This window comes from Neolamprologus multifasciatus, chromosome 9, assembly GCF_963576455.1.
Source record: "Neolamprologus multifasciatus chromosome 9, fNeoMul1.2, whole genome shotgun sequence".
In the NCBI taxonomy this organism is placed as follows: domain Eukaryota; kingdom Metazoa; phylum Chordata; class Actinopteri; order Cichliformes; family Cichlidae; genus Neolamprologus; species Neolamprologus multifasciatus.
The window spans coordinates 6093481-6120659 of NC_140447.1; the positions used below are offsets into that span (position 1 = coordinate 6093481).

Consider the following 27179-nt stretch of genomic DNA (forward strand, 5'->3'; position numbering starts at 1 on the left):
GTTTGTGTCCATATAAAAGGCACTGGTTTTGTCCACTAGAGCGGGATTTTCACGGCACATTCTGCACCACCACTGCCAGCTCACCTCCTGCAACCACTTTTCCGAGAATACGTGCTTCTTTTGTGGTTCGGACTCCATCTGACATTTCTTTGGAGGTGGAGGAAAACAAGTAATTGCTTAAAGGAGCTTCTTCGACATTTTTAAGAGTTCTAAACAAATGTCTGTCCTCCTCCAGAAAATCTCATGTACGCAAACACGCGTTGCAACTTCTTATCTTGTTCGCGTTTTTTATTTTGACAGCGAATGCGCACCTGCGGACCACTTATGTGCACCCCTGGTTATTATTTAGCTTGTCATATTGCAGCCACCGAAATTCTTTTGTCCGTGAAACCATAAAGCTGCACTTTCTTTTTGCCTCATAGTCTGATTTGTCATAACTTTTCCGTTTTGTGGTAAGCTTTTCTTTGGCTGTCACTTCTTCACCCTGACCTGTGTAATTTGGCTCAGCAGAACTAAAATATATATCCTGCTGCTTTTACACAGGCACTCACATAACGCTCAGCGATCCTCTGCGCGATCAACCTCTCACATGTTTAAGCTTGCTGCGGGAGATTTCACTTGTCATGTTTGAATAGTAAGCTAACGATTGATAAGACGATGTCAGAGGAATTGGTGCGCAAATTATCGTCACTCACCAATCAGTACTGTCGCTCTCTACACACAGTTCATGCGATTGCAAAGTGAAAGCAAAAAACAAGCGCAAATTCAAACGCGATTTCAATATGTCACATATTGACAGTGGCGCACCGATGCCAATGACATAATTACCCAGCTACATTTCCGAAAGAATGCAAAAGAATTGACATATATTTTTCCTTCCTACAATAGCCCGACGGGCAGGGCAGAGATAGATTTTGGTAGCCCGACTGGAAAAATCGCTAGCCCCGGCACGTCGGGCTAGCGATTTTGCGAGCCCTGTATCTTCCTGATTGAGGAATCACTCATCTTTGGAAAAGAGAGTTTATTACAGAGAAATGGCTCTTTCCAAAATAAAAGCTATACTATACGCTTCTTCTGGGCTATATTCTCAGCAGCATATTAAACATATCAGGTCCCCATAAGGAGAATCATGTGCTAACGGCTGTCTAGATGACTCGGGTAAAGTTTGTAGCATGCGTGCTTGTTGTTTTGGTCTGCTTCCACTTGTCTTTGCACTAGGATGATGTCGGAGTAAATGTGCAGTCATATTCATTGTGTTCCCACTAGTGCTGCCAGCGTTAATCTCATTGAAATGACGTTAATGCCACAACACGGCAAATCTCCATTAACGAGCTACCGCGGATCACCCTATGCATGGGGCTGGACGGCCAACACGTTAACGAGCTAACTGCGCTAACACACTAGTTCCCACCAATGTAATTGAGCATTGCGTGGCACATCCAACATACTGTTTTACTTTAGCGCTTATCTTCAGGGTTATAAGTCACATGAAAACCAAAATAGTTCCAAACGCCACATCTGAATGAGGGTGGGGGAGGTTCAATTTGCAATGTTGCAAGGAGAGCTTAACTTCTGTCTCGCTAGCTTGCCCTGCGCTCAGTGAATCTGCATTCGACTACTCCGCCTAGGCTGCACTGTCGAGCGCAGATCCACTGAGCGCTCAACACAGACAGCATGTGCATTCACATAATATCCATGCAGGGCCAGAAGGTGTGGCTGCGGCAGTCAAATTAACAGATGAACAACTGTCTTGGTGCAACATGGGGTCGGATTCGGCCCCAAACATTACATTGTCGAGCAATGAGGGTCATCAGGCGAAGGAAATGGGATCAATGGTCAGGCGGGCGCTCGATAAGGCTTGGTGGCAGTCCACACAAATTCCAAATGTCTGGTACGCACCAACCTGCAAAACGTACCGTATCACCTGTCTGTCTAACGACGCGGTGATTTTAGAACATCAAGAAATCTCCAGAATACATGGCAGAGTGAGAACTGATCATACTGATGCAGTTGCTGAGCTCTCAAAGCTGCCTGACACTTTGTAGTCTAGAGGACCCATGGACGTTGGTCTGGCTATCTGTTCGCCTGTGCTGTTCCAGCTCCAGTCAGAAACACCAATTTATAGACCAAAGTACAGACACAAACCTTACAGAAACCATTGAAGGGCTGCTAAAAATAGGAGTACTTGAGCCCTGACAATCATTTTGGAACACACCAATTTTGCCGGTGGAAAGACATGGGACAGGGAAGTACCGGATGGCACATGACCTAAGGGCCATTAACGCCATGCTATGTACTGACACTGTGCCCGTACCTAACCCGCACACGGCTCTAACAGCCATTACATTGGACCAAAAGTGGTTGACATGCATTCACTTTGCTAACGCATTCTTTTGTCTCCACAGGCGTTTTCAATCAGGTGCTCAAGGAGGCCCTGTCACCTTGTCAGTTGCCTGAGGGGTGTACACTGATACAGTATGTTGATGACCTAGTCATTGCAGCCCCGTCGGCAGCGGCCAGTACGGAAGCATCGCTTGTAGTGCTGAAAAGACTGGCAGAATGTGGCTTGAAAGTAAGTAAAGAAAAACTGTAGTTGGTCCGACCAGAAGTAACATTTCTGGGCCGTGTAATCGAACACAAATAAGTGGGATTACTGAACACACACAGAGACCAAATTCTGACACACCCTAAGCCAAGAACAGTGAAGGAACCCCTTTCTTTTCTTGGGTTGACGGGTTACAGCAGACAGTTCATTCCGAACTATACACGCAAAATGGCCCAATTGCGGGACCTAATCAAAAATGGGGGTTCGAAACCTTAAGAGTGAACTTCCTTGGACGTCTGCAACAGAAACGCCGTTCATTTCACTAAAATAAGAACTGTCAAGAGCCACTAAACTGGCCACACCTAATTATAACGAACCTATCTACTTAGATGTTTCTGAAACACACGGAATTGTAAACGGTGTGTTGTTTCAGAAAAAAGGGGGTGGGAGTACAGTACTCATGTATGTCAGCATAAGACTGAATTCAGACACAACACGCAGCTGGGGTAGCAAAAATAATCCAGAAAACAGCACACATAGTGAGAGAACATCCACTAAAAGTGCTGACCACACACAGTGTAGTGGCATACATGAGCTCACAAGTATTCACTATGACACCACTGACACAACAAGAGGTTGAGTAAAGTTTTAGATGCAAAGGGTAAGAGAGTGAACAGCTTGCTCAATGGAAAACAGCGGGGTTCAGAACGGCAGGAAATGCTCACATTTGCCACAAGAAAGAAATGGAGGAACTGGAAAAGGCCCTGGATGACCTGGACGAGGTGAGTATCATAAAATGCAAAGGACACTCTCAAGAAACCACCACGGTGGCAAAGGGAAATCAGAAAGTGGATGAAGCCGCCAAGGAAGCAGCAGGTTACAAAGGACGAAGGCAGATGCTGCAGGTAACTGCTGAAGAGGAATCAAGCACCAATGTGCAGGAGGAAGCCAGACAGGCCCAGGAGGAGCCGTCCCCAGAGGAAAAGGGGGTGTGGCAGCACCGAGGAGCCTAAAAAGAAGGAGGTGTAGAGGATGTTGGGAGTAAGCTTGGGACAACGTAAGCTTGGGACAGTGTATCATCCTCAATCTCAAGGGAAAGTAGAGAGAATGAAACTAAATTTGAAAAACAAATTATCTAAAATCTGTTCACAGATGGGGCTTAAATTGGGTTGCAGCCCTGACAATTGTTTTAATGACTATAAGATGTTCTGTTAATCAATCCACAGGTTTCACACCATACGAGCTGTTGATGGGAAGGCAGGTGGAGGAATAGCCATCTCCACCCAACACAGGTGGAAATAAAAAGAGGCAGAATAAATCCTCTCACCTGTGCAACGGGCCGACCAGTAGTCCACCTGGAAGGCCAAAGCAAGAAGGGGAGCATCGCAGAAAATCGCCACGCCAGCGGAAAGGAGTGGTAACAAATTGAGAGTTCAAAATATATAAATAACAATAAATAAAAAGGAGCAACATTTTATGGTAACGCCCAAAATTAACACAACATAATGCAAACACACAAATCAGTGATAGGTAATGACAAAAAAAATTATTAAAATGTTCCTTATAACCACATGTTTATTATAGGCAATAATATTGACCATGGCAGTGTGTTTTATTGTCTATATGTTGCAGAGCACACCGTGTTTGGAGGGGTTTTTTATGGCTGCCATGCTTTCTATTGCTGCTTTTTTAGGAATACTGGTCACCTGAGGTTGTTGTCTCATTCCTTGCGCTAGAGGACTGCTAGAGAGGGTCAGAGCAAGGGCAGTGGAACCCGGAACGGTGGTTCCGGTGGCCATGATGCCATTAATGGAGTTAGAGGCGGCCGAATGGACCAAGGAGTGACACAACACGAGGTGTGGTGAGCTTTCTAAAAGCTCTGAAAGCTCAAGAGAGGGAATGTGGAAATAAAATAAATTATTTTACTGCTACAATATAACCGGCATTATTAAGGCAAGGCAAGGCAAGGCAAGTTTATTTGTATAGCACAATTCAACAACAAGGTGATTCAAAGTGCTTTACAGAGACATTAGAAACAAAAACAAATAAAAAGCATGATTTAAAATTTATTAAAACAAGCAAACAAATAAACTGACTAATTAACTAACTAACAAACAAACAAACAAAACAGTATATAAAATCAAAACAGATAAAATCAGAACACTAGATAAAATCAGTAGTTAAAATGTAAGTTTTGAAATTTAAGCTTAAGTGCAGATTTGGTGCTTTATTTAAATGCAGCTGAGAATAAGTGAGTCTTCAACCTGGATTTAAATAAACTGAGTGTTTCAGCTGATCTGAGAGTTTCTGGGAGTTTGTTCCAGTTATAAGGAGCATAAAAGCTAAATGCAGCTTCTCCGTGTCTGGTTCTGACTCTGGGAACTGATAAAAGACCGGATCCAGATGACCTGAGGGATCTGGAAGGTTCATACTGGGTCAGGAGGTCACTGATGTATTTTGGTCCTAAACCATTCAGAGCTTTATAGACCAGCATCAGAACTTTAAAGTCTATTCTCTGACGGACAGGCAGCCAGTGTAAAGACCTCAGAGCTGGACTGATGTGGTCCACTTTTTTGGTCTTAGTGAGGACTCGAGCAGAAGAGTTCTGAATGAGCTGTAGTTGTCTGACTGATTTTTTAGGTAGACCTGTAAAGATGCTGTTACAGTAATCAAGCCTACTAAAGATGAAAGATGATATTAACATTGCATTAATAATATAACCTGCAGCATTGATACTGCATTGAGATGTTTGTCACCATATTAACCTTTTCATTACAGGTGCAGCTATAATCATCGTATATATACATTGCATGATTGTGCTTATAGAGAGTTGATGTTCAGTCCATTTAAGGTTATAAGCTTCGATGAGCTCGATGTCTCAATCGATATATTGTGGGGGACTTGGAGCAATAGAAGGATAAATAGCATGCACGCTTACAAACACACATGACAGTATTGATTCTAGGCCAAAGGCCTGAGATACATTTTGCTTCTAACTGCATTTGAGCTTGCCTAGTAACAGGTGACAGACGACAAGTCAAGAAAAGGACAAGCCCTCAGGGACCATCTAGGCTTGCAACTTCTTGCCTTGTATGGAAGGTGTGATAGAAAAAGGAACTTCTTTGTATAATTTTAGGGGTTTAAAATTGACCATTTACTGTAACTGATGAATATTATGTTCATTTGTGACGCATGAAGGGGCGTAACCCTGATGAATGAAACCATTCTGAATTGAGCTGTTCGGAAAAGATCGATGCTGGTGTTGCAGTATACATCTTCCCACGCGTGTACTCAATAAATCATTGTTTGACTGAACTCTTCTGGGCCTCTGTTGGTTTGTTCCATTGCTCAACATTTTCGAACTCAGGACATGACACAACATCCATCCTCTTTATTGCATGAGGGTGTAACCATCTGTCCATGACTAGCCATTTCATTTTCAGACATGATGGGAAAATCACATTAAGAAAGAGAAATCAAACATTTGTATTCATTTTAATGAGATCAGACTTGTTGAGAGTGCAGAGGAGCTGGTTGTGAACTGAGCTTCAGGGAAACACAACATACTGATATTCACTGTGAAACTTTGAGTGGAAAAAAAGAAAAACAACATGTGGATCTTGGAATAATCATAGCTTCAATCTTTAAAGGACGGAAGAGAAAGAAGTTTACAAGGAATCGGTTAGAACAGTAGTTTAAAACATCAACTGATTGAATCCATGAATCTGAAAATATGTTGAGTGAAAAGAGACAGACATGTACAGACTGAACTATCTGTTCAACAGTCAGAGTGTTTCTCTAACAGGAGGACACTCTTTACACTCCACTCAGCACAGGGACACTGAGGAACCATATGCCATGAATGCAATTCTAAATCCAGGATAAAGAGTTTGAGTGAATGTGGTGTTGAAGGTGTGGAGGTGGATCAGAATGTCAGAGGAGACTCTGTAGAAGGACAGAGTGCCAGCAGGACAGTCCACATACACTGCTACTCTGTTAGAGAGAGAGGAGGAGGAGGAGGAGATGGGTGTTTGTCTATTGTTGTGAAAAACAGAACGAGGACCATCAGCAGAGCAGTACAGACTCCAGGAGTGATCATTCTGTCCAAAGCAACAATCATTACTTCCTCCTTTCCTTCTGATTTTTCTGTCATTCACTGATATATAAACGTTTCCTCTCCACTCAACCTCCCAGTAACAGCGACCAGTCAGACCCTTTCTACACAGCAACTGTTCCCAGTAATCAAATCTGTCTGGATGATCAGGATATGACTGAACCTCCCACACATGTGTCACCTTCCTGTTGTTGTCAGATAGTTGGAGCTTTGTGTGTACTGTGTTTGTGTCGATTGTGAGTTGACAGGAATCTGATGGAGAGAACAAACACAATCCAGCTGCAGTTATTGATCCATCATCTATTCATTGATTGACACTTTGATGATGACTCCTGACATGATGAAGATGGTTGAATGTGTGCTGCTTTGTTTTCATGAATCACATTAAAAACACACTTACACTTCCTCAGACCCGGTCTCAACCATCGGACTCCAGCAGGCTCCACCCTGAAAGGAGGAGGGGGGTCAGACCAGGACAGTCTCTTTCAGCATGCACACATGGGCATTACATTGCTCTCATACGCATACTGTTAGACACTGATAAAGGAACCGTCCAACATTTTCAAAAATACACTTCATTCCATATGTGGATCAAACTGATGATGATTTGGACTGATCCTGGATCTGTCAGTATACCACTGTATTGAATGAAATATGACTGGAGAGGCTCACCACAACTTCTCCAGGAATGACATTCTCTAGTTTCATTGAATTACTTTATTTCCACACAGAACAGACAGTATGTCATCAGCACAGAGAAATCACATTAACGTGGGCATTAAAAGATGTTAGTGGATTATCCACCAATAAATTAGTCGATTTTGAACAGATAACAGATTAGGCCTGGGTATGTGATATTGTTAGGAAACACAGAATATTGACCGGGAACAACTCATTCATTTACATCATTTAGGTTGGCTACTGAAAACCACACCTCATCTCCTAATTTATTTACCTGGCTAACTCTGCACAGGTGTGTCTGAAATGGTCATCTCTAATAAACCACATTCTCCACTTTTAAGGTCTGTAGTCTACATCCTATATCCAAAAAAACAAACAAAAAACAACTGCCCCCACGATTTCATTTTTCCCCTGAGCTTTCCTTATCTCTGATTCTAAGCAGACTCCTGGATCAATAGTCTATTGTAGAAGAGCAGGAGAGCATTTAGTCCTTCATGTAGAGGGTGGTAGTGACCTCTTCCCATTGTTGCTTCCTGGTAAACTTCCCAGCTGTAAATTCCTGCTGTTCTTTGATCTTGATGTGAAATACAGCACAGACAGTTTCCCTGTTCATCACTCAGACAGACTAATTCCTTCTTATATATTAGCTCCTCTATCACCTCATCTATTGTTTCTCTTACCGGGAGCGTACTGTCAGTTATGAAGTCTCCACTAAGGATTTTATTTCTTGATCTTCAGGCCTTTTATGTTTACAAAGAGTGAACTTGTTGGGTTTTTTTTTTACAAGGATTATAAAAGTTTATTACAGTGAGATTCTCAAGTAACCACTAAAGGCTGTCGGTCAGTACCCCTACCGCCAATCCTTTACAAATCTTAAGTCTGTAATCTTTATTCCAAATCCGAATGAGAACAACCAACAGCATCAATACCATACAGTAATAATTCAAAAAGTGACCAATGCTAAAACATACACACTGTCCAATCAGCTTTTCTCTCACCATCTATACCTGTCCTTTGCTCCCACCTGTCTCTTGGTTGCAGGTAGCTCCGAGTGTATATACTGTCCACTTTTCCTGTGCCTGCTTTGGATTTCTGTTATATGGACTTTTGTTTCCTCCTTTTGCAATTTCGCATTTGGACCAATAAATGCTCCTTTTTGGCACTTGACACTGGGTCGTCATATAAATAAATTTTTTACTGCATTGTATTCAGTTCTGTTATTTAATGGTGTGTTTTTGCTTGTGAAAGCACATTGTGACTCCTAATCTATGAATAGCACAAGAAATACATGAATCAATTTCTGCAGGATTGTTTCCTATTAAATGAACAGAGAACATCTCCCTGTAGTTGCTTCGACCACAACTCTGATTAATAATGGATTGGATTTATATAGCGCTTTTCAAGGCACCCAAAGCGCTTTACAATGCCACTATTCGTTCGCTCTCACATTCACACAGGCAAGCTACAGTTGCAGCTACAGCTGCCCCCCTGGGGCAGACTGACAGAAGCAAGGCTGCCATATTACACCATCGGCCCCTCTGGCCAACGCCAGTAGGCGGTAGGTAAAGTGTCTTGCCCAAGGACACAAAGACCAGGACAGAGAGCCTGTGGATCGAACCGGCGACCTTCCGGTTACAGATGTGCTTCCTAACCGCCTGAGCCATGGTTGCCCCATTAAAAGATAATGATTTTATTATTTTGGTAAGGATAGGCTAACAGTTTTCCTAATTTTAGTGTTTTGTGTAAATCTAGGATAAATGTGTCCTCATCATCTCTATACAAAAATTACTCTAATCTGTACTATTAAATATATTGGGATATCTGTCTGCTCGGCTGGCCACACTGAGCTACATTGGTTTGTGTTTGCATCTCTCTCTTTCTCCCTCTCTCGACACTTTGCCTGGGAGGAGCTTTCAGCAAGTCCCTGCATTGTCTGCACACCTGTTCTCAATTAGTCGGCTGAGGATTCTCTGATACTTAAAGCTGGGAAGCAGAACAGGTCTTCACTGAATCAATAGGTGAGACAGGTCAGCATCACTTCTTGTCTTAGGAGTTAGTTTCCAGTTTGAGAGTTTTGCATTAGTGATTAATCCTTTCTGTGAAATGTTTCCTCAGACCAACTGCCTTTCCTGTTTGGAGTACAACTGTGACAGCGCGTAGGAGAGTGTGAAAGGATTTCTCCTTCCTCAATTGGCCTTTTGTAACCTGGACCCGTGGTTTCCCCCTTCACTTGTATATATTTTGCACCTTGTGACCTGTAAATAACCCACTTTATTGGATTTAATCCCATCTGCGCCTGAGTCCTCCCTAACTCGTCACAGTGTCGGGCTCTTCCTCGCCTATCAGACATTCTCTCCATACCTGAGAGTGTCCAGTCTCCAGCGTGGATCTTTAAGTCCAGCCGACAGCAGCTTCATTCCTGAGTCTCCTGGATGATTGTAGCTGAGGTCCAGCTCCCTCAGATGCGAGGGGTTGGATCTCAGAGCTGAGACCAGACAAGTACAACCTACCTCCGTGATCAGACAGCCTGACAGTCTGCAGACACACAAAACAACAATCCGTCTATTATCCATCTCTATGGCAGCATAACTAAGGGATGGTTCAGGGTCACCTGATCCAGTTCTAACTATAAGTTTTATCAAAAAGGAAAGTTTGAAGCTGATCTTCTAAGTAGAGAGGGTGTCTGTCCCCTGAACTCAAACTGTGAGCTGCTTCCACACCCTATCTGGCATTCCAATGACAATGACAACACAGAGTTTGTACTGCTGTGACTTTATAGATGGATAAATAAATTGTTATGAAATGAAATTAATAAAATTAACTTTCAGCTTGGCATCATTCACTGGTCTTAGTAAGACGTAACTGAATCTCAATGAAATAATCGGTAAAAACGTGACCTTCCACTCGATTGCAAATGCAAACTGAACATAAACCGCTCTGGAACAGGTTATACTGTTGATTAACTGTCAGTAATCATGGTGATCATGGTGAATAACAAATGTGACTTTAGAGAAAAATCTTTACTCTAATAAAAGGAAGATACAATTCTGTATAAATGTTAGATTTTTATGAGGTTACATGATTATGATTTTTAATTGTCATCAGTGCAAAATTCTGAATTTTGACCTGAGAGTTTCCAGTTTGCACTGTGGATTCTTCAGTCCAACAGACAGAATTTTCACTCCTGAATCCTGCAGGTCAGAGTTACTCAGGTCCAGCTCTCTCAGACTGAGAACTGAGGACAGATCTTTACAGCTTCTCTCTGAAAGGTTGCAGAGGCTCAATCTAAAAATTAAAACATGACCAAGAAAAGGACATTCTTTATAAAACCTCATCATTGTGCAGTTAGGAGCTATTACATTTAGGAACAGTTGACAATATATTTTTAATTAATCTCTATTGTCAGATATCAAAAGGGGTAGAAATTTGACAGTTTACTTAAACTTAGAAATAGTGGGAAATCCTAAAAAATAACACCCTAAAAAAACTATAGTTAAACTCTATTGGCAATATTTGTTACAGTTAATTTTGTCTAATCTATTTTGTCTAAATGTATTCATTTTTTTGCTGCGTGAATTCATTTAGGAAATTGAAAAAACTCTAAACAAAACCAAATCTCACATTAGAGTTTCCAGTGTACATTGTGGACTCTTCAGTTCTGCAGACAGAAGCTTCACTCCTGAATCTTTCAGGTCATTATTACTCAGGTCTACGTGTCTCAGACTACAGGACTGGGAGCTGAGAACTGAGGAAAGAGCTTCACAGCCTCTGTTTGAGAGGTTACAGCCACTCAGTCTGAAAAAAATTGTATTGCATGAAATCACTTTATACGTTGAATTAAGGTAAGAAAAAGTAACATTTTCATGTCCAATATAATTTATGTAATATTAATAAATACTGTATATAAATGAATACATTTCAATAACAAAAATAAGCCACTTTATGTCCTCCCCCTTCATGTTTACTCTTGCTCAGAAATATTTTAAGTGGACAGTTTCATGAAGGATGCTTCTTCAACTCTTCTCCTTTCTGGTGTAAAGTTGTAAAAACAAACTGTTAACCTGTTAACACAAATTTCTAGCTGATGACTTGAAAGGCAATCTCAAAAAAAGATGACAGCAGGACATTCATGTGTGATAAGTATTACACTCACAATCCACTTGACATGGAACAGTCTTTCAAGCAACAACTGTATAAAAAAAGAGTCTTCCCTAAAAGGTGCTATTCATGACAGCCTCTCACTAAAACATGCATGGTACTTCTCTGCTACACTTTTTCAAAACCTGTATCCCAGCTATCCAAGGAGAAAAAGTGCAAAATCTCCCCTGATTCATATAGAGAATAATAATTTGAAAGAAAAAAATACCTCAGAGTTTCCAGTGTACAATGTGGATGTTGCAGTTCTGCAGATAGAAACTTGACTCCTGGATCCTGCAGGTCATTGTCACTCAGATCCAGCTCTCTTAGGCTAGACGATTGGGAGCTGAAAACTATGGACAGAGCTTCACAGCTTCTCTGTGAGAGGTTACAGCCACCCAGTCTGAAAAACAATTTGTACTAAGATGATCATTGTCAAATCTTGCAATGAAAAGTAATATTGGTCCGGGGTCCTTAGAATGAGTCTTTTGTGTTTACTGTTCCTATTATTATCTTGTGTTCTAATTTATTCCGATTTTGGTATTTTGTTCAACTGTTTTTAGGGTTTTGGGTCTTAGTGTTTTGTTGTTCCTGCCTGTGTGCTTTCCCGGTGCTGCGTTCGTCTTCCTGAGTTTGATTGTCAAACAGTTTGTGATTTCCTGTTTTACTTTGAAGTTCTGTGTCTCGTCATGTCCATTAGGTTCACCTGTGTGTTCCTCCTGTGTGTCATTTCCTGATTACCTTGTTTCTGTACTTATAGTGTGCGTCTACCTCTTCTCCTCATGGGTTTGTCTGTGTAAATCTGTGTAATTTGGTAACCTCCATGTCTCTCTGCTTTCCATTCTCCGCTCTTCATCCCCTGTGTCATTTCCATAGTTTTTTTTTCCTTGCGTGTTATTCTGTGAGTTATGTTTCGGGGTTTGTTTTTTATTAGCTTCTCCAGTTTAGGTTCATATTTGGTTCTGTCCTCGCCAGTCCCGTGTTTTAAAATCAAACCAAAGCTTAAACGCTGTTTTCAGGTCCAGAACATGGGAACAGAGCAGATGCCAGAGAATTCAACATTAAGGAATCAATGATACGGAAGTAGAGGAAGCAAGAAGAATGAGTTGAGTAAAGTTTGACTTATCTGATTGTTTCATTTTGCTTAATGTGCCTTATAATCTGATGTGCCTTATGGTCCACAAAATATAGTAACTTCTACCTTCCTTTAGCATGTCCAGAAGTCCAGCTTTTTGTGCGATGGTTAGCATCTTCCCCTGTAAAACTGCATGAAAAATTGCACAAAAAATCCAAGCAAAAGCAAGGACACGCAAGGTGAACTGCATTCTAGTGAGGGACCACTTCCCAGAAAGATAACTTCATTTTGATTGGCCAGTTTCAGGAAACATGCTGCTTCACCTCCTCTGTGTTCCGATGCAGAGGTTGTGAAAACAAACTGTAAACCTACTATAGACATAATTTCGAGCTGAGGACTGAAAATTTCAACAAAGATGACGCCAGGACATCATTTTATGGTAAATAATACATTCATAAACTGGTTAGTAGGGAACAGTCTTTTAAACAGTGACCATATAAAAGTAACTTTCAAAAGTTGTTTATTGTAGTTTCCCAATAAACCATGTCATTCCCTGTTCTGCTGTATTTTCTACCAACATTTAGCTAAGCTCTACAATATAAAATAGAAAAGAAAACAAGATATCACCTCAAAGTTTCTAGTTTACAATGTGGAATCTTCAGTTCAGCAGACAGAAGTGTCACTCCTGGATCCTTCAGGTCATTGTTACTTAGGTCCAGCTCTCTCAGACTAGAGGAATTGGAGCTGAGAACTGAGGAAAGAGCTTCACAGCTTCTCTCTGAGAGGTTACAACCACTAATTCTGAAAAACAATTTGTACTAAAATAAAAACAATTTATTTGTTGATTAAGACAACAAAAAGAAATATGTTGGTATGCAATATAATTCATTTAGCATAAATGATTAAATTATTTATTTATTTTTCAGTGAAATGTGGAATGCTCTTGGTAAAAGTAATTGTAACTCAATATGTAAATGATCGATTGTCAGACTGGGGTGGTGGTTCCCATGTTTAAGAAGGGGTTTGTGTTCCAACTATATGGGGATCACACTCCTCATGCTCCGTGGGATAGTCAATCCCAGGGAGACTTGAAAGGAGAGTCCATCTGTTAGGTGCTCTTAGGTGTGTAGTAAGTAAAAATAAAATAAAATCCATCCATCCATCCATCTTCATCCGCTTTATCCGGGGCCGGGTCGCGGGGGCAGCAGCCTTAGCAGAGAAGCCCAGACCTCCCTCTCCCAAGCCACCTCCTCCAGCTTATCCGGGGGAACACATAGGTGTTCCCAGGCCAGCTGAGAGATATAATCTCTCCAGCGTGTCCTGATTCTGCCCTGAGGCCTCCTCCGGTGGGACATGCCCGAAACACCTCACCCAGGAGGCGCCCAGGGGGCATCCTTGTCAGATGCCTGAACCAACTCAGCTTGCTCCTTTCGATGTGAAGGAGCAGCGGCTCTACTCTGAGCCTCACCCGGATAGCTGAACTTCTCACTTCTCACCATCTCTAAGGGAGAGGCCAGCCACCCTTCGGAGGAAGCTCGTTTCCGCCGATAGTATCCGTGATCTCGTTCTTTCGGTCACTACCCACAACTCATGGCCATAGGTGATGGTAGGGACGTAGATTGACCTGTAAATAGAGAGCTTCGCTTTTACACTCAGATCCCTCTTCACCACGACGGACCGGTGCAGCGTCCGCATCACTGCAGCCACAGCACCAAACCGTCAGTCAATCTCCGGCTCCCTTCTCCCATCACTCGCGAACAAGACCCCGAGATACTCGAACTCCTCCACTCGGGGCAGGAACTCATAATGACTTGGTGTGGGCACTCCACCCTTTTCCGGTTCTCGGAAAAGGGTGGAGGTTGGCCTCAGATTTGGAGGTGCTAATCCTCATTCCCGCTGCTTTACACTCGGCTGCGAACCGTTCCAGTGCAAGCTCGAGGCCATTACGCAATGAAGGCAACAGAACCAAATCATCCGCAAAAAGCAGAGATGAGATTCTGAGGCCACCGAAGTGAAAGCCCTTCGCCACTTGGCTGCGCCTAGAAATCCTGTCCATAAAAATTATAAACAGAATCGTGACAAAGGGCAGCCCTGGCGGAGCGAACCAAGCTCTTGAAACGGTTTTATAGGGATCGAATGGCCCGTAGCAATGGGCCAGACACCCCATACTCCCGCAACACCTCCCACAGGACACCCCGAGGGACATGGTCGAATGCCTTCTCCAAGTCCACAAAACACATGTAGACTGGTTGGGCAAACTCCCATGCACCCTCAAGTATCCTTGAGAGGATAAAGAGCTGGTCCAGTGTTCCGCGACCAGGACGAAAACCGCATTGTTCCTCCTGTATCCGAGGTTTGACTAGCGGACGAAGAGCGATTCAGAAGACCCTTATGAGAAAAACATCGAGGGAACAGTTTACCCTTCCCGGGATAGGGTTACCGGGGCCCTGCCCTGGAGCCAGGCCCGGGGAGGTTGCCCGAGGGCGAGCGTCTGGTGGCCGGGCCTTAGTCCATGGGGCCCGGCCGGGCACAGCCTGAAAAGGGGACATGGCCCATCCTCCCGCAGGCCCACCACCCACAGGAGGAGCCATAGAGGTTGGGTGCATTATGTGCCGGGCGGCAGCCAGGAGCGGAGGCCCTGGCGGACTGATCCCCGGCTGCCAAGACTGGCAATTGGTACATGGAATGTCACCTCTCTGGTGGGGAAGGAGCCTGAGTTAGTGCGTGAGTATGAGAAATACCGGCTAGATATAGTGGGGATCACCTCTACGCATGGCTTGGGCTCTGGAATCAGTCTCCTGGAGAGGGACTGGACTCTGTCTCAGGCTGGAGTTGCCCCTGGTGAGAGGCGGAGGGCTGGGGTTGGTATTTTAATATCCCTTCGGCTTGCTGCCGGTACGTTGGGGTTCTTCCTGGTGGATGAGAGGGTTTGTTCCCTGCGCCTTAGGGTCAGGGAACGGGTCCTGACTGTCATCTGTGCTTATGCCCCGAGTGGCAGTTCAGAGTACCCAGCCTTCTTAGAGGCTCTGGGTAGGGTGCTGGAAGGTGCTCCACCTGGAGACTCTGTTGTCCTGCTGGGAGACTTCAATGATCACGTGGGTAACGACAGCGGGACCTGGAGGGGCGTGATTGGGAGTTACGGCCTCCCTGATAGGAACCCGAGTGGTGTTTTGTCATTGGACTTCTGTGCAAATCACAGTTTGGCCATAACGAACACCTTGTTCGAACATAAGAGTGTCTATAGGTGCACGTGGCACCAGGACGCTCTAGACCGCAGGTCAATGATCGATTTTGTAATCGTATCACTATATGTGCGACCTGCGACCATATTTTCTGGACAGTCTGGTAAAGAGAGGGGCTGAGCTGTCAACTGATCACCACCTGGTAGTGAGTTGGATCAGGTTTGTTTTCGGTGCTTTTTTTTCCTGAGCTGTGATACACTTTGAATTCTAGCCAATCACTTTACGTTTCCGATCATAGTATGCGGGTCCAGGTACGTACGTTCTTTTAGAGCAGAGCTACAGATTAAAAATGCCCAAGGCGAAGAGGTCAAAGTGTGGCTGTATTTCACAGCAAAATATGCAAACTCAGCAGCCTGCAACAAGTGCTTTAAGCTGATACTGTGATACTGTCAAAGGAAGTAACACCTCAAATCCGATGAAACACCTGGCGACGCATAGCGTTTTTTTTAAAAGCCGAAAAATGCGCCGTATTTGATAGCTTGCTGCAATACCTCACACCGAGCACATCTACTGCGGGTGTGGTGCCTGTTATCGGACCCGGAGTTTGCAACATCCAAAAACACCCAAAAACCCAAAGAGTAGAGTCCTGGCCCCTAGCCCTGCCAGTGTAACAGAAATGATGACGGATGATGATGGCAGCAGCAGCCGTTCTTCTCTGCGTGAGTAGCTTAATGTTGTTCGTGTGTAATTTACGTTGAGTAGGCTAACCACGTTATTACATTAATGCATGTAAGGTGAACTAGCAAACATCATCATAGCTACATGCGGCTGTCTTCTTGTTTGATGGCAGATGCTCCCTTCACCCTGGCCAAAAAGGCTAAAATGACCAAAGAAAAAGTGGAAAACAGTTAACCATGAGAGGTTTTTGGACAAAGTCTGTGTTTTTTCCATTGTTTAAGCACTGCTTCCAGCCAAGAGTGATACCATATATGCCCCATAGCTGCAGAAAAGGCTAACATTGTTATCTTTTTACAAAAAAACAGCTGAACATGAGAGGTTTTTGGACCAATTTTGTGTTCTCCATTCTTTAAGCACCGGTTCGAGCACCGTTTAAGCACTGGCACCGTTTCAAAAGTACCGGTTTGGCACCGGTATCGGATAAAACCTAAATGATACCCATCCCTAGTAGTGAGGGTGTGCTGGGAACGTCTAGCAGAGGCCCCAGTCCGCGAGATCTTCAACACACACCTCCGGCAGAGCTTCAACAGCATTCCGAGGGAGACGGTGGACATTGACTCGAAATGGACCATGTTCAGCATCTCCATTGCCGAAGCTGCTGCATTGAGCTCCGGCCGCAAGGTGGTTGGTGCCTGCCGTAGTTTTAATACCCGAACCAAAGAGGTGAAGGGAGCCACCAGGCTTAAGAAGCAGTCCTATAGGGCTTGGTTAGCCTGTGGGACTCCAGAGGCAGCTGACAGGTATCAACAGTCCAAGCGAAATGCGGCTCGGGCAGTGGCTGAAGCAAAAACTGAAGCATGGCCTCTCCAAAAGGAGATTGGAGAGGCCAGGGAAAAAGACCTTCAGACTACCTCGAAGAGATTCTGGCAAACTGTCAGGCGTCTCAGGAGGGGAAAAAGTGGTGCTCTACCTGCACTGTGTATAGTGCTGGTGGAGCGCTGCTGACTTCGACTGAGAAGATTGTCAGGCAGTGGAAGGAATACTTCAAGGACCTCCTTAATCCCACTGACACGTCTTCTGAGGAGGAAGCAGAGTCTTCGGATGAGGGGAATGACCCGCCAATTTCCGGAGGCGAGGTCACTGAGGCAGTTAAACAACTCCTTGGTGGCAGATCCCCTGGTGTTGATGAGGTCCGCCCCGAGTTCCTGAAGGCTCTGGACGTTGTAGGGCTGTCCTGGTTGACACGCCTCTGCAATGTTGCGTGGAGATCAGGGGCAGTACCCCTGGACTGGCAGACCAGGGTGGTGGTCCCCATCTTTAAGAAGGGGGACCGAAAGGTATATTCCAACTCCAGGGGGATCACACTCCTCAGCCTCCCTGGGAAAGTCTATGCCAGGGTGCTGGAAAGGAGAGTTCGTCCGCTAATAAAATAACATAAACAATAAAAACAAAGTGAATCAAATAGACCAATAGGGCAAGGCCGGGATGGTCCATTTGGTAAAGTAAATCCATTGGGCTTCTTTCTTGGCTTTTCGACAATAATTCTGATGGCAAAAGAACCAAACGGGACAGTCAGAAAAAAAAATCCATCTGTTAGTTGAACCTCTGAGACAGGCATATATTCCACCATGTAACTCGGAGTGTCCTGTGGACAGTGCTCCGGGAGTATTGGGTGTCTGGCCCATTGCTAGGGGCAATTCGATCTTCATACAACTGTTGCAAGAGCTTGGCCTGCATAGCCCACAATAAGTCGGACTCATTCCCGGTGGGTGAGGGACTCCAGACAGAATTTCTAGGCATAGCCAAGTAGCAGAAGGCTTTCACAGTGGTCTCTGGTTTTTGCAGATGATGTGGTTTTGTTGGCTTCATCGGGTGATGGCATCCGGCTAACATGGAGTGGTTCGCAGCTGAGTGTGAAACTGTGGGAATGAGAATCAGCACCTCCACATCTGAGGCCATGTTCCTCAACTGGAAAAGGGTGGGGTGCTCATTTCGGGTCAAGGAAGAGTTACTACTCCTAGTAGAGGAGATTATGTGGGGTCTAGGCTGCATGAGCAGAATAAGATGGATGGGTGGATGGAAATGGAAACCAATGATGATTCAGTAGATTTAGTGGTATTACCTAATCACCTGCTGGCACAGGCATAAAGTACTTGGTCACTTTCCTTATTCCTAATTATTTATCACAATCAGGACCTTGATTCCAGTCCCTTTGTTTGGCCTCTATCTAAAGAAGCTCTTTTATTTTGATTGGCCAATGGAAGCATGCTGCTCAGTCTCTGTCTTCTGATGTAGAAATTGTGAAAACAAGCTATAAATTTACTGTAAACATGATTTCTTCCTGATGATTTGAAACATAATCTCAACAGAGATGAAAACAGGACATCCCTCTGTGGTAAATATTACATTAATAATCAGTGAAATAGTCTTTCAAAGAATGAAATAACACAGACTCCTTATTAAAATGTGTTATTTATGGCAGATTCCCAGTAAAACAGGCTTCTTACACCTTTGCTGCAATTTCTGACAATTTTTAAACCACGTATGCAAAAGGAAAAAATAAAGGCAAACAAAAAACAAAAAAGAACACCTCAGAGTTTCCAGTGCACAATGTGGAATCTTCAGTTCTGCAGCTAGAAGCTTCACTCCTGGATCCTTCAGGTTATTGTTACTCAGGTCCAGCTCTCTCAGACTTGATGACTGGGAGCTGAGAACTGAAGAAAGAGCTTCACAGCTTCTGTCTGAGAGGTTACAGCCACCTAGTCTAAAAAACATTTTTTTTCACTCTCAGATGAAATCACTTTATATGTTGAACCAAGAAAATGAAAAATATGTTGGCGCAATATATTTAACATAAGTAAATATATTAAAATTAAAATCTTTTTAAAAAGTAATAAAAATGTGGAATTAGCTTGGGAAAAATAATTATTCCTCTATATCTAAATGGAAATCTGCAAGCAATATGAAGCATGCTCCTCCTCTTCTATTGTCTTCTCTTATATCTATTATTAAGTTGTGAAAACAAACTTTAAAGCTGGTATAAATATTATTTCTAGCTAATAATTGGAAAAGTAATCTAAACAATGATGAGAGCATGACATCCCTGTGTGATTAATAACGTATTCACAATCTGCTTGGTGTGAAACAATTTTTCAAACATTGACTATATAAGAGAATGTCCCTATTAAAATTCTAGTTTATGGCAGCGTTCCAATATACATGTTTTGTAATACTCTGCTGTAGTTTCTGCCAACTTTTAGCCCAGCTATACAAAAGAAAAAAGAAAAGAAAACAAGATCTCACCTCAGAGTTTTTAGTGTACAGTGTGGACACTGCAGTTCTGCAGACAGAAGCATCACTCCTGAATCCTTCAGTTCATTGTTACTCAGGTCCAGATCTCTTAGACTAGATGCCTGGGAACTGAATACTGAGGACAGAGCTTCACAGCTTCTCTCTGAGAGGTTACAGCCACTCAGTCTGAAAAACAATTTGTACTGAGATGAAATCATTTCATACGCTGAACCAACAGAAAAAGAAATATGTTGGTGGCCAATAGTATGGAATTAACATTAATCTAAACAATGATGACAGCATGACATCCCTGTGTGGCAAACATTAATCTCATAATCTGCTTGGTGTAGAACAGTTTCTCAAACATTAAACATATAACTCAGAGTCCCTGTTAAAAGGTGAATATGATATCTTCCCACACAACTTTTAGCCCAGCTGTCAAACACCAAAATTACAATGTAAAAAAAAATGCCACCTGAGAGTTTCCAGTGTACAACTTGAACTCTCCCGTTTTGCCGACAGAAGCATCACCCCTGAATCCTTCAGGTCATTATTACTCAAGTCTAGCTCTCTCAGACTAGAGGACTGGGAGCTTAGAACTGAGGACAGAGCTTCACAGCTTCTCTCTGACAGGTTACAGTCACTCAGTCTGAAAAACAATTTGTAATGAAATAAAATTAAATATTGAACCAAGAACACAAAAATAACTATTCTGATATTCAATATAATTAATTTAACATAAATAAAATATAAATACACACTGCAATTTCCATCTAGAAAAAAAACAATAAAATATATAGAATCTACTTGGTAAAAATAATTATACTTCTATTTTTAAATTACAAAAAAAGAAAGGAGTTGGTAGCTTAGTGTTAGTAGCTGTGTACACCGTGGCACTGATACAAATTACTGTCTGTCACTTTCAAATTTTCTGATATGACATGAAAATAAGATGACAACAGGGAAAAAGGGTGTTTATGGCAGCTTCTTTGTACTGCTTGGTTGCAGTATTTTATAATTTTTAGTGTAGCTGTCATAAAAAAATAAAAAGTATAGAATAGTGGTCATTTAAAAGACCATTTAAAGAACAAGATATTTCTCTAAATTGTATGATACTATGGCAGGCATAAAAGACTAAAAACAGGCACTGCACTGAAGGTTAGTTACAAACCAAACTATGATTACGACATGAGAAGATGACATCAGAAGTGCTGTGAAGATGAATTTTCACCCTCCCAATTCCTTAGGGTTTTTTTGTTTCTCTTTTCACATATTTGTTAAATATTTTTTGTGGGTAAAGACACTGAACTCAATTTTCCAAATAGTGTTGTGTGAGGTAATTACCAAAATTCCTTCATGGCGATGTGAAAGACTTGCAAGACTTATAAATTATGAATTACAGTTCTTGTAGCAGTTTATTAGGCTTAGAAGAAAGTACTTATTATATGAAACCATTGTATCTATACTGTTACATAGTATGCGTAACAACAAGGACTCAGTAGTGATCACAATATAGCTTAGCAAGTTTAGCTTCCTCAAAGACATAACAAACATAACAGAAAAAATAACTTGTTTCTAGAGAAATCTCTGTAATAGAAATGCACTAAATAAAATTGTAAACATGTTGTTTCATTAATACTCCTAAGCAATAAATGTCCAAGGCAGAAATGTTTTAAGAGGCATCTAAGCCAACGAACAGGCTAACATGCAGCCAGCTTCCCGTTTCCTCCATGCACAGGAACATAAAAAAAAGTAATCACACAATGACCACCAGAGGGTGCTGAAGAGAAATAACCTATGTATTGCATTAGAAATGAAGACTGAAAGAATTCAGCTTTGAGGTAAAATCGAGAGTGAAAAACTCTTGCAGGTTACTCAAACCTGCATGAGTTTCCTGAAGGATCAGACCTGTGATGCAGTGAATTTAGTTGAGAAGATTCTAATAACATAAAACTGGATTATTCCATGTGCTTTTGGAATCAAACAAATGTGCCATAGACTTAATATTTAAGGCCCACAATAACCATATGTTGGTTATGCCCCCGGACCAGATGGTGTCTCACCCTCCTGCCTCAAAACCTGTGCTGAACAGCTGGCTCCCATCTTTACTCGCATCTTCAACAGATCCCTGGAGCTTTGTGAAGTTCCCTCCTTCTTCAAACGCTCACCATCATCCCTGTTCCCAAGAAACCCACCATCACAGGACTGAATGACTACAGCCCTGTCGCCTTGACGTCTGTGGTCATGAAATCCTTCAAACAACTGGTCTTAGCCCATCTGAAAGACATTGCAGACCACCAGCTGGACCCTCTGCAGTTTGCCTACCGTGCAAACAGGTCGGTGGATGAAGCAGTGAACATGGGGCTGCATTACATCCTGCAACACCTCGACTGCCCGGGAACTTTTGCCAGGGTCCTGTTTGTGGACTTTAGTTTGGCTTTTAACACCTTTGTGCCTGACCTTCTCTCCTCCAAACTCTCCCAGCTCAGCGTGTCACCAGCTACCTGTCAGTGGATCACCAGCTTCCTGACAGATAGAAAGCAACAAGTGAGGCTGGGGGAGATCACCTCTGAAACTCGGTCCCTCAGTATTGGTGCCCCTCAAGGATGTGTCCTCTCACCACTACTGTTCTCCCTCTACACTAACAACTGCACCCCCAAGAACTCGGCTCTTAAAGTTTGCAGATGACACCACTGTCATTGGACTCATCAAGGATGGTGATGAGTCTGCATACCGGCAGGAAGTTGAGCGGCTGGTACTCTGGTGCAGTCAGCACAATCTGGAGCTGAACACTCTTAAAACTGTAGAGATGACAGTGGACTTCAGGAGACATCCCTCAACTCGGCTCCCCCTCACCATATCAGACAGCCCTGTGTCAACTGTGAAGATCTTCAAGTTCCTGGGTACAACCATCTCCCAGGACCTGAAGTGGGGGACCAACATCAACTCCATCCTCAAAAAGACCCAGCAGAGGATGTGCTTCCTGAGACAACTGGGGAAGTACAGTCTTCCACAGGAGCTGCTGATCCAGTTCTACACTGCAGTCATTGAGTCTGTCCTGTGCTCCTCCATCACAGTCTGATATGGTGCAGCCACTAAACAGGACAGGAGCAGAGTGCAGCGGACTGTACGGGCAGCAGAAAGGATCATCGGCGCCCCCCTGCCCTCCATCCAGGATCTGTACCTCTCAAGAAGCAGGAAACGGGCAGGGAAAATCATCACAGACCCCTCACACCCTGGACACAGACTTTTTGATCTGCTGCCCTCTGGCAGACGGTACAGAAGCCTGCAGACCAGGACCACCCAACACAGGAACAGTTACTTTCCCCTCGCCATCTCCCTTCTAAACAGTTGAACTGTCACACTGCTCCCACTGCCAGACTGCAACTGCACCTTATGTACATTCTGTAGTATTCATTCCACCCCATTTCATTTCTCTATTTTATGTATATAAGTTTAGACTAGTTAGTTGGTTTACACAGCTGTGTGTATGTATGTGTGTGTGTGTGTGTGTGTGTGTGTGTGTGTGTGTGTGCGTGTGTGTGTGTGTGTGTGTGTGTGCGTGTGTGTGTGTGATTTACATTGCTGTGCTTGAGAGCCTCCATCTACCGGAACCAAATCCCTTGTATGTGTCTGCACATATACTTGGCCAATAAACACGATTTTGATGGATGGTTTATTGATAAGTGTTATAGGCAAAAAGATTTTGGAAACACTGCCCATGTCTGCTGCTATGAAACACTAAAACTATCACATGATTGATGACAAGTACTGATAGACATTTCATTTAGTAGAATTAATATCAATATTGTGTGCTGGGCAGCCGCAAGCAGTGGATGCCTGGCGGACCGATCCCCTGCTGCCAAGACTGGCAATTGGGACATGGAATGTGACCTTTTTGGTGTGCAAGGAGCCAGAGTTAATGGGTGGGGTTGAGAGGTACCAGCTAGATATAGTGGGGTTAACCTCAACACATGGCTTGGGCTCTGAGAACCAGTCTTCTTGAGAGGGGCTGGACTCTTTCTCTGTCTGGAGTTGCCCCTGGTGAGAGGTGGTGTGCTAGGGTGGGTATCCTAGTATCCTCTCAGCTTGCTGCCTGTACATTGGGGATTCTCCCATTGGACAACAGGGTTTGTTCCCTGTGCCTTAGGGTCGAGGAACAGGTCTTGCACTTATGTGCCAAATGGCCTGGAGGGTGCTCTGCCTGGGGACTCTCTTGCCTCCTAGCTCTGAACTCAAGCTGTTTTGTTGTGGACTTCTGTGGAAACCACAGTTTGGCCATAACAAAAACCACGTTTGAACATAAGAGTGTCTGTAAGTGCATGTGGCTGATGATTGATTTGTAAACATATCAACAGACATGCGGCCATATGTTCTGAACACTTGTGTAGGGCTGAGCTGTAAACTGATGATGACCTTGTGGGGAGTTGAATAAGCTGGCGGAGGAGGACACTCAACAGACCTGGTGTGCCGTCAACAGGATTCCGAGGCTTAAACCACAGCATTGAGCTTCTGAGCACTGAGCTGAGGTGGTTCGTGCTTGTTGTTGTGGTTATGGCTGAACCAAATGGTGGACACCAGAGGTGAAGGGAGCCACCAGACTGAAGAAGGAGTTCTATTGGGCTTGGTTAGCCTCTGGGACTTCGGAGGCAGCTGATGGGTACAAACAGGCCAAGCGGAACACGGCTTGGGCAGTGGTTGAAGCAAACTCTTGGGACTGCCTCGAAGAGATTCTGGCAAACCATCAGGTGAGTCAGTGCTCCACTTGCACTATACACAGTGCAGATGGAGCACTTCTGACTTCGACTGAGAAAACTGTCATCCGATGGAAGAAATTCTTCTTAATCCCACGATAGAATAATTAAAAAAATGCTGATTATGACCACAATTTACTTACTGAGCTTTGTTGGAGGCTTTGACCACTGGGAGCAACCTCAGAAGAGCCTCTTCTGACGCAGAGTATTTCTTCAGGTCAAACACATCCAGATCTTTTTCTGATGAAAGTAAGATGAAGACCAGAGCTGACCACTGAGCTGGAGACAGTTTACCTGTGGAGAGATTTCCTGATCTCAGGGACTGTTGGATCTCCTCCACTAGAGAACGATCATTCAGCTCATTCAGACAGTGGAGCAGATTGATGTTTTTCTCTGCAGACAGATTCTCACTGAGTTGCTTCCTGATGTAGTGGCCTGTCTCTTGATTGATCTGTGCGCTACTTCCTGTTTGCTTCAGCAGACCTCGTAGGAGAGTCTGATTGGGCTGCAGTGAAAGGCCCAGGAGGAAGCGAAGGAACAAGTCCAGGTGTCCATTTGGACTCTGTAAGGCCTTGTTCACAGCACCCTGGTGAAGAGATTGTAGGTTTGGTTTGCCAAAGAATTTAGACCACATGGAGATTGTTTGTTTTTCTTCCAGCAGATTGAGTCCAGAGTTGATGAAGGTCAGATGGACATGAAGAGCAGCCAGAAACTCCTGAACACTCAGATGGATGAAGCAGAACACCTTGTTCTGGTACAGTCCTCTCTCCTCTTTAAAGATCTGTGTGAACACTCCTGAGTACACTGAGGCTGCTCTGATATCGATGCCACACTCTGTCAGGTCTGATTCATAGAAGATCAGGTTTCCTTTCTGCAGCTGATAAAAAGCCAGTTTTCCCAGAGATTCAATCATCTTCCTGCTCTCTGGACTCCAGTGTGGATCTGTCTCAGCTCCTCCATCATACTTGACCTTCTTCACTTTGGCCTGAACCACCAGGAAGTGGATGTACATCTCAGTCAGGGTCTTGGGCAGCTGTCCTCCCTCTCTGGTTCCCACATCCTCCAGAACTGTAGCAGTGATCCAGCAGAAGACTGGGATGTGGCACATGATGTGGAGGCTTCGTGATGTCTTGATGTGGCATAAGATCCTGCTGGCCTGGTCCTCATCTTTGGATCTCTTCCTGAAGTACTCCTCTTTCTGTGCATCAGTGAACCCTCTGATCTCTGTCACCATGGCAACTAATTCAGCAGGGATCTGATTGGCTGCTGCAGGTCGTGTGGTTATCCAGAGGCGAGCAGAGGGAAGCAGGTTCCCTCTGATGAGATTTGTCAGCAGCACATCTACTGAGGTGGCCTTTCTAGGGTCAGTTTGGATTATAGTTTTGTGGAAGTCCAGAGGAAGTCGACACTCATCCAGACCATCAAAGATGAACACTACTTGGAAGTCTTCAAAACTGCAGATTCCTGCTTCTTTGGTTTCAGTAAAGAAGTGATGAACAAGTTCCACCAAGCTGAACTTTTCCTCTTTCAACACATTCAGCTCTCTGAAAGTGAATGGAAATATGAAATTGATGTCCTGGTTGGCTTTGTCTTCAGCCCAGTCCAGGGTGTATTTCTGTGTTAAGACTGTTTTCCCAATGCCAGCCACTCCCTTTGTCAGCACTGTTCTGATTGGTTCATCTCTTCCAGATGAGTCTTCAAAGATGTCTTCTTGTCTGATTCTTGTTTCTGGTCTGTCTGGTTTCCTGGATGATGTTTCAATCTGTGTGACCTCATGTTCATCATTGACCTCTGCAGTCCCTCCCTCTGTGATGTAGAGCTCTGTGTAGATCTGATTCAGAAGGGTTGGGTTGCCTGCTTTAGGAATCCCCTCAAACACACACTGGAACTTCTTCTTCAAGGCAGACTTGAGATGACATTGAAAAGCTCCAATAAGAGTCCCTACAGGGAAAAAAAAGAGAGACGATGATAAATAATTTATTAAGTGCAAATATATTGTTTCTCACACAAATAGCTATTAGGTTACAAATGATCCTCTTATGGCCTGACAGTAGACTCATCTCTGTACTTTTCTTGCAAGACCTCAGTTTAGCGTTTGATACTGTTGACCATAGTATTCCATCAGAGAGATTAGAGCATGCTGTAGGTATTACAGGTACTGCAATGCACTGGTTTGTATCTATCTAACAGACTCCAGTTTTTTTCATTAAAATCGAGAGTACTGTTCACACACTAAAGTTAATTATGGAGTTTCACATACTTCAGGGTTAGGACCAGTTCTGTTTACATTATACACACTTCCCTTATGCAGTATCTTCAGACATAGAATACATTTTAATAGACGAATTAGTTAAATGGCACGGATGTCTTAAAGATTTAAAGAGCTCCATGTTCTCTAACTTTTTACTTCTAAATTCAGATCAAACTGAGGTTATTGTACTGGGCCCTGAAAATCTTAAAAATATGGTATCTAACCAGATTCTTACACTGGGTGGCATTACCTTGGTCCGTAATAACACTGTGAGGAACCTTGGAATCATTTTTGACGAGGACATGTCCTTCAATACACATATTAAATAAATATGTAGGACTGCTTTCTTCCATTTGCGCAATATCTCTAATATTAGAAATATCCTTTCTCAGAGTGACGCTGAAAAACTAGTTCATGCATTTTTTACATCTAGGCTGGACTACTGTAATTCATTATTATCAGGATCTCCAA

The 27179-nt window shown here is 43.4% G+C and overlaps 1 protein-coding gene across 5 annotated transcripts in view; it reads right to left on the reverse strand.

Moving 5' to 3' along the window:
* Window positions 1–27179, reverse strand: part of LOC146510903 (stonustoxin subunit beta-like) — a 360716-nt gene that overhangs the window by 195053 nt on the left and 138484 nt on the right. Inside the window, exons 6-16 of one of the 5 annotated variants that reach the window (XM_085172837.1) lie at window positions 24601–26398; window positions 20179–20352; window positions 19716–19889; window positions 19003–19176; window positions 13180–13353; window positions 11707–11880; window positions 10962–11135; window positions 10467–10625; window positions 9702–9875; window positions 7060–7106; window positions 6357–6911 (exon numbers count right to left, since the gene is read on the reverse strand). In XM_085172837.1, the coding sequence (XP_085028963.1) occupies window positions 6373–6911; window positions 7060–7106; window positions 9702–9875; window positions 10467–10625; window positions 10962–11135; window positions 11707–11880; window positions 13180–13353; window positions 19003–19176; window positions 19716–19889; window positions 20179–20352; window positions 24601–26398 (3761 nt within the window). In that variant the 3' untranslated portion in view covers window positions 6357–6372. Of the gene's footprint in view, window positions 1–404; window positions 6939–7059; window positions 7107–7145; window positions 9876–10466; window positions 10626–10961; window positions 11136–11706; window positions 11881–13179; window positions 13354–19002; window positions 19177–19715; window positions 19890–20178; window positions 20353–24600; window positions 26399–27179 lie in introns of those variants that run through there. The other 4 variants (XM_085172836.1, XM_085172841.1, XM_085172840.1 and 1 more) reach the window with 4 other exon arrangements.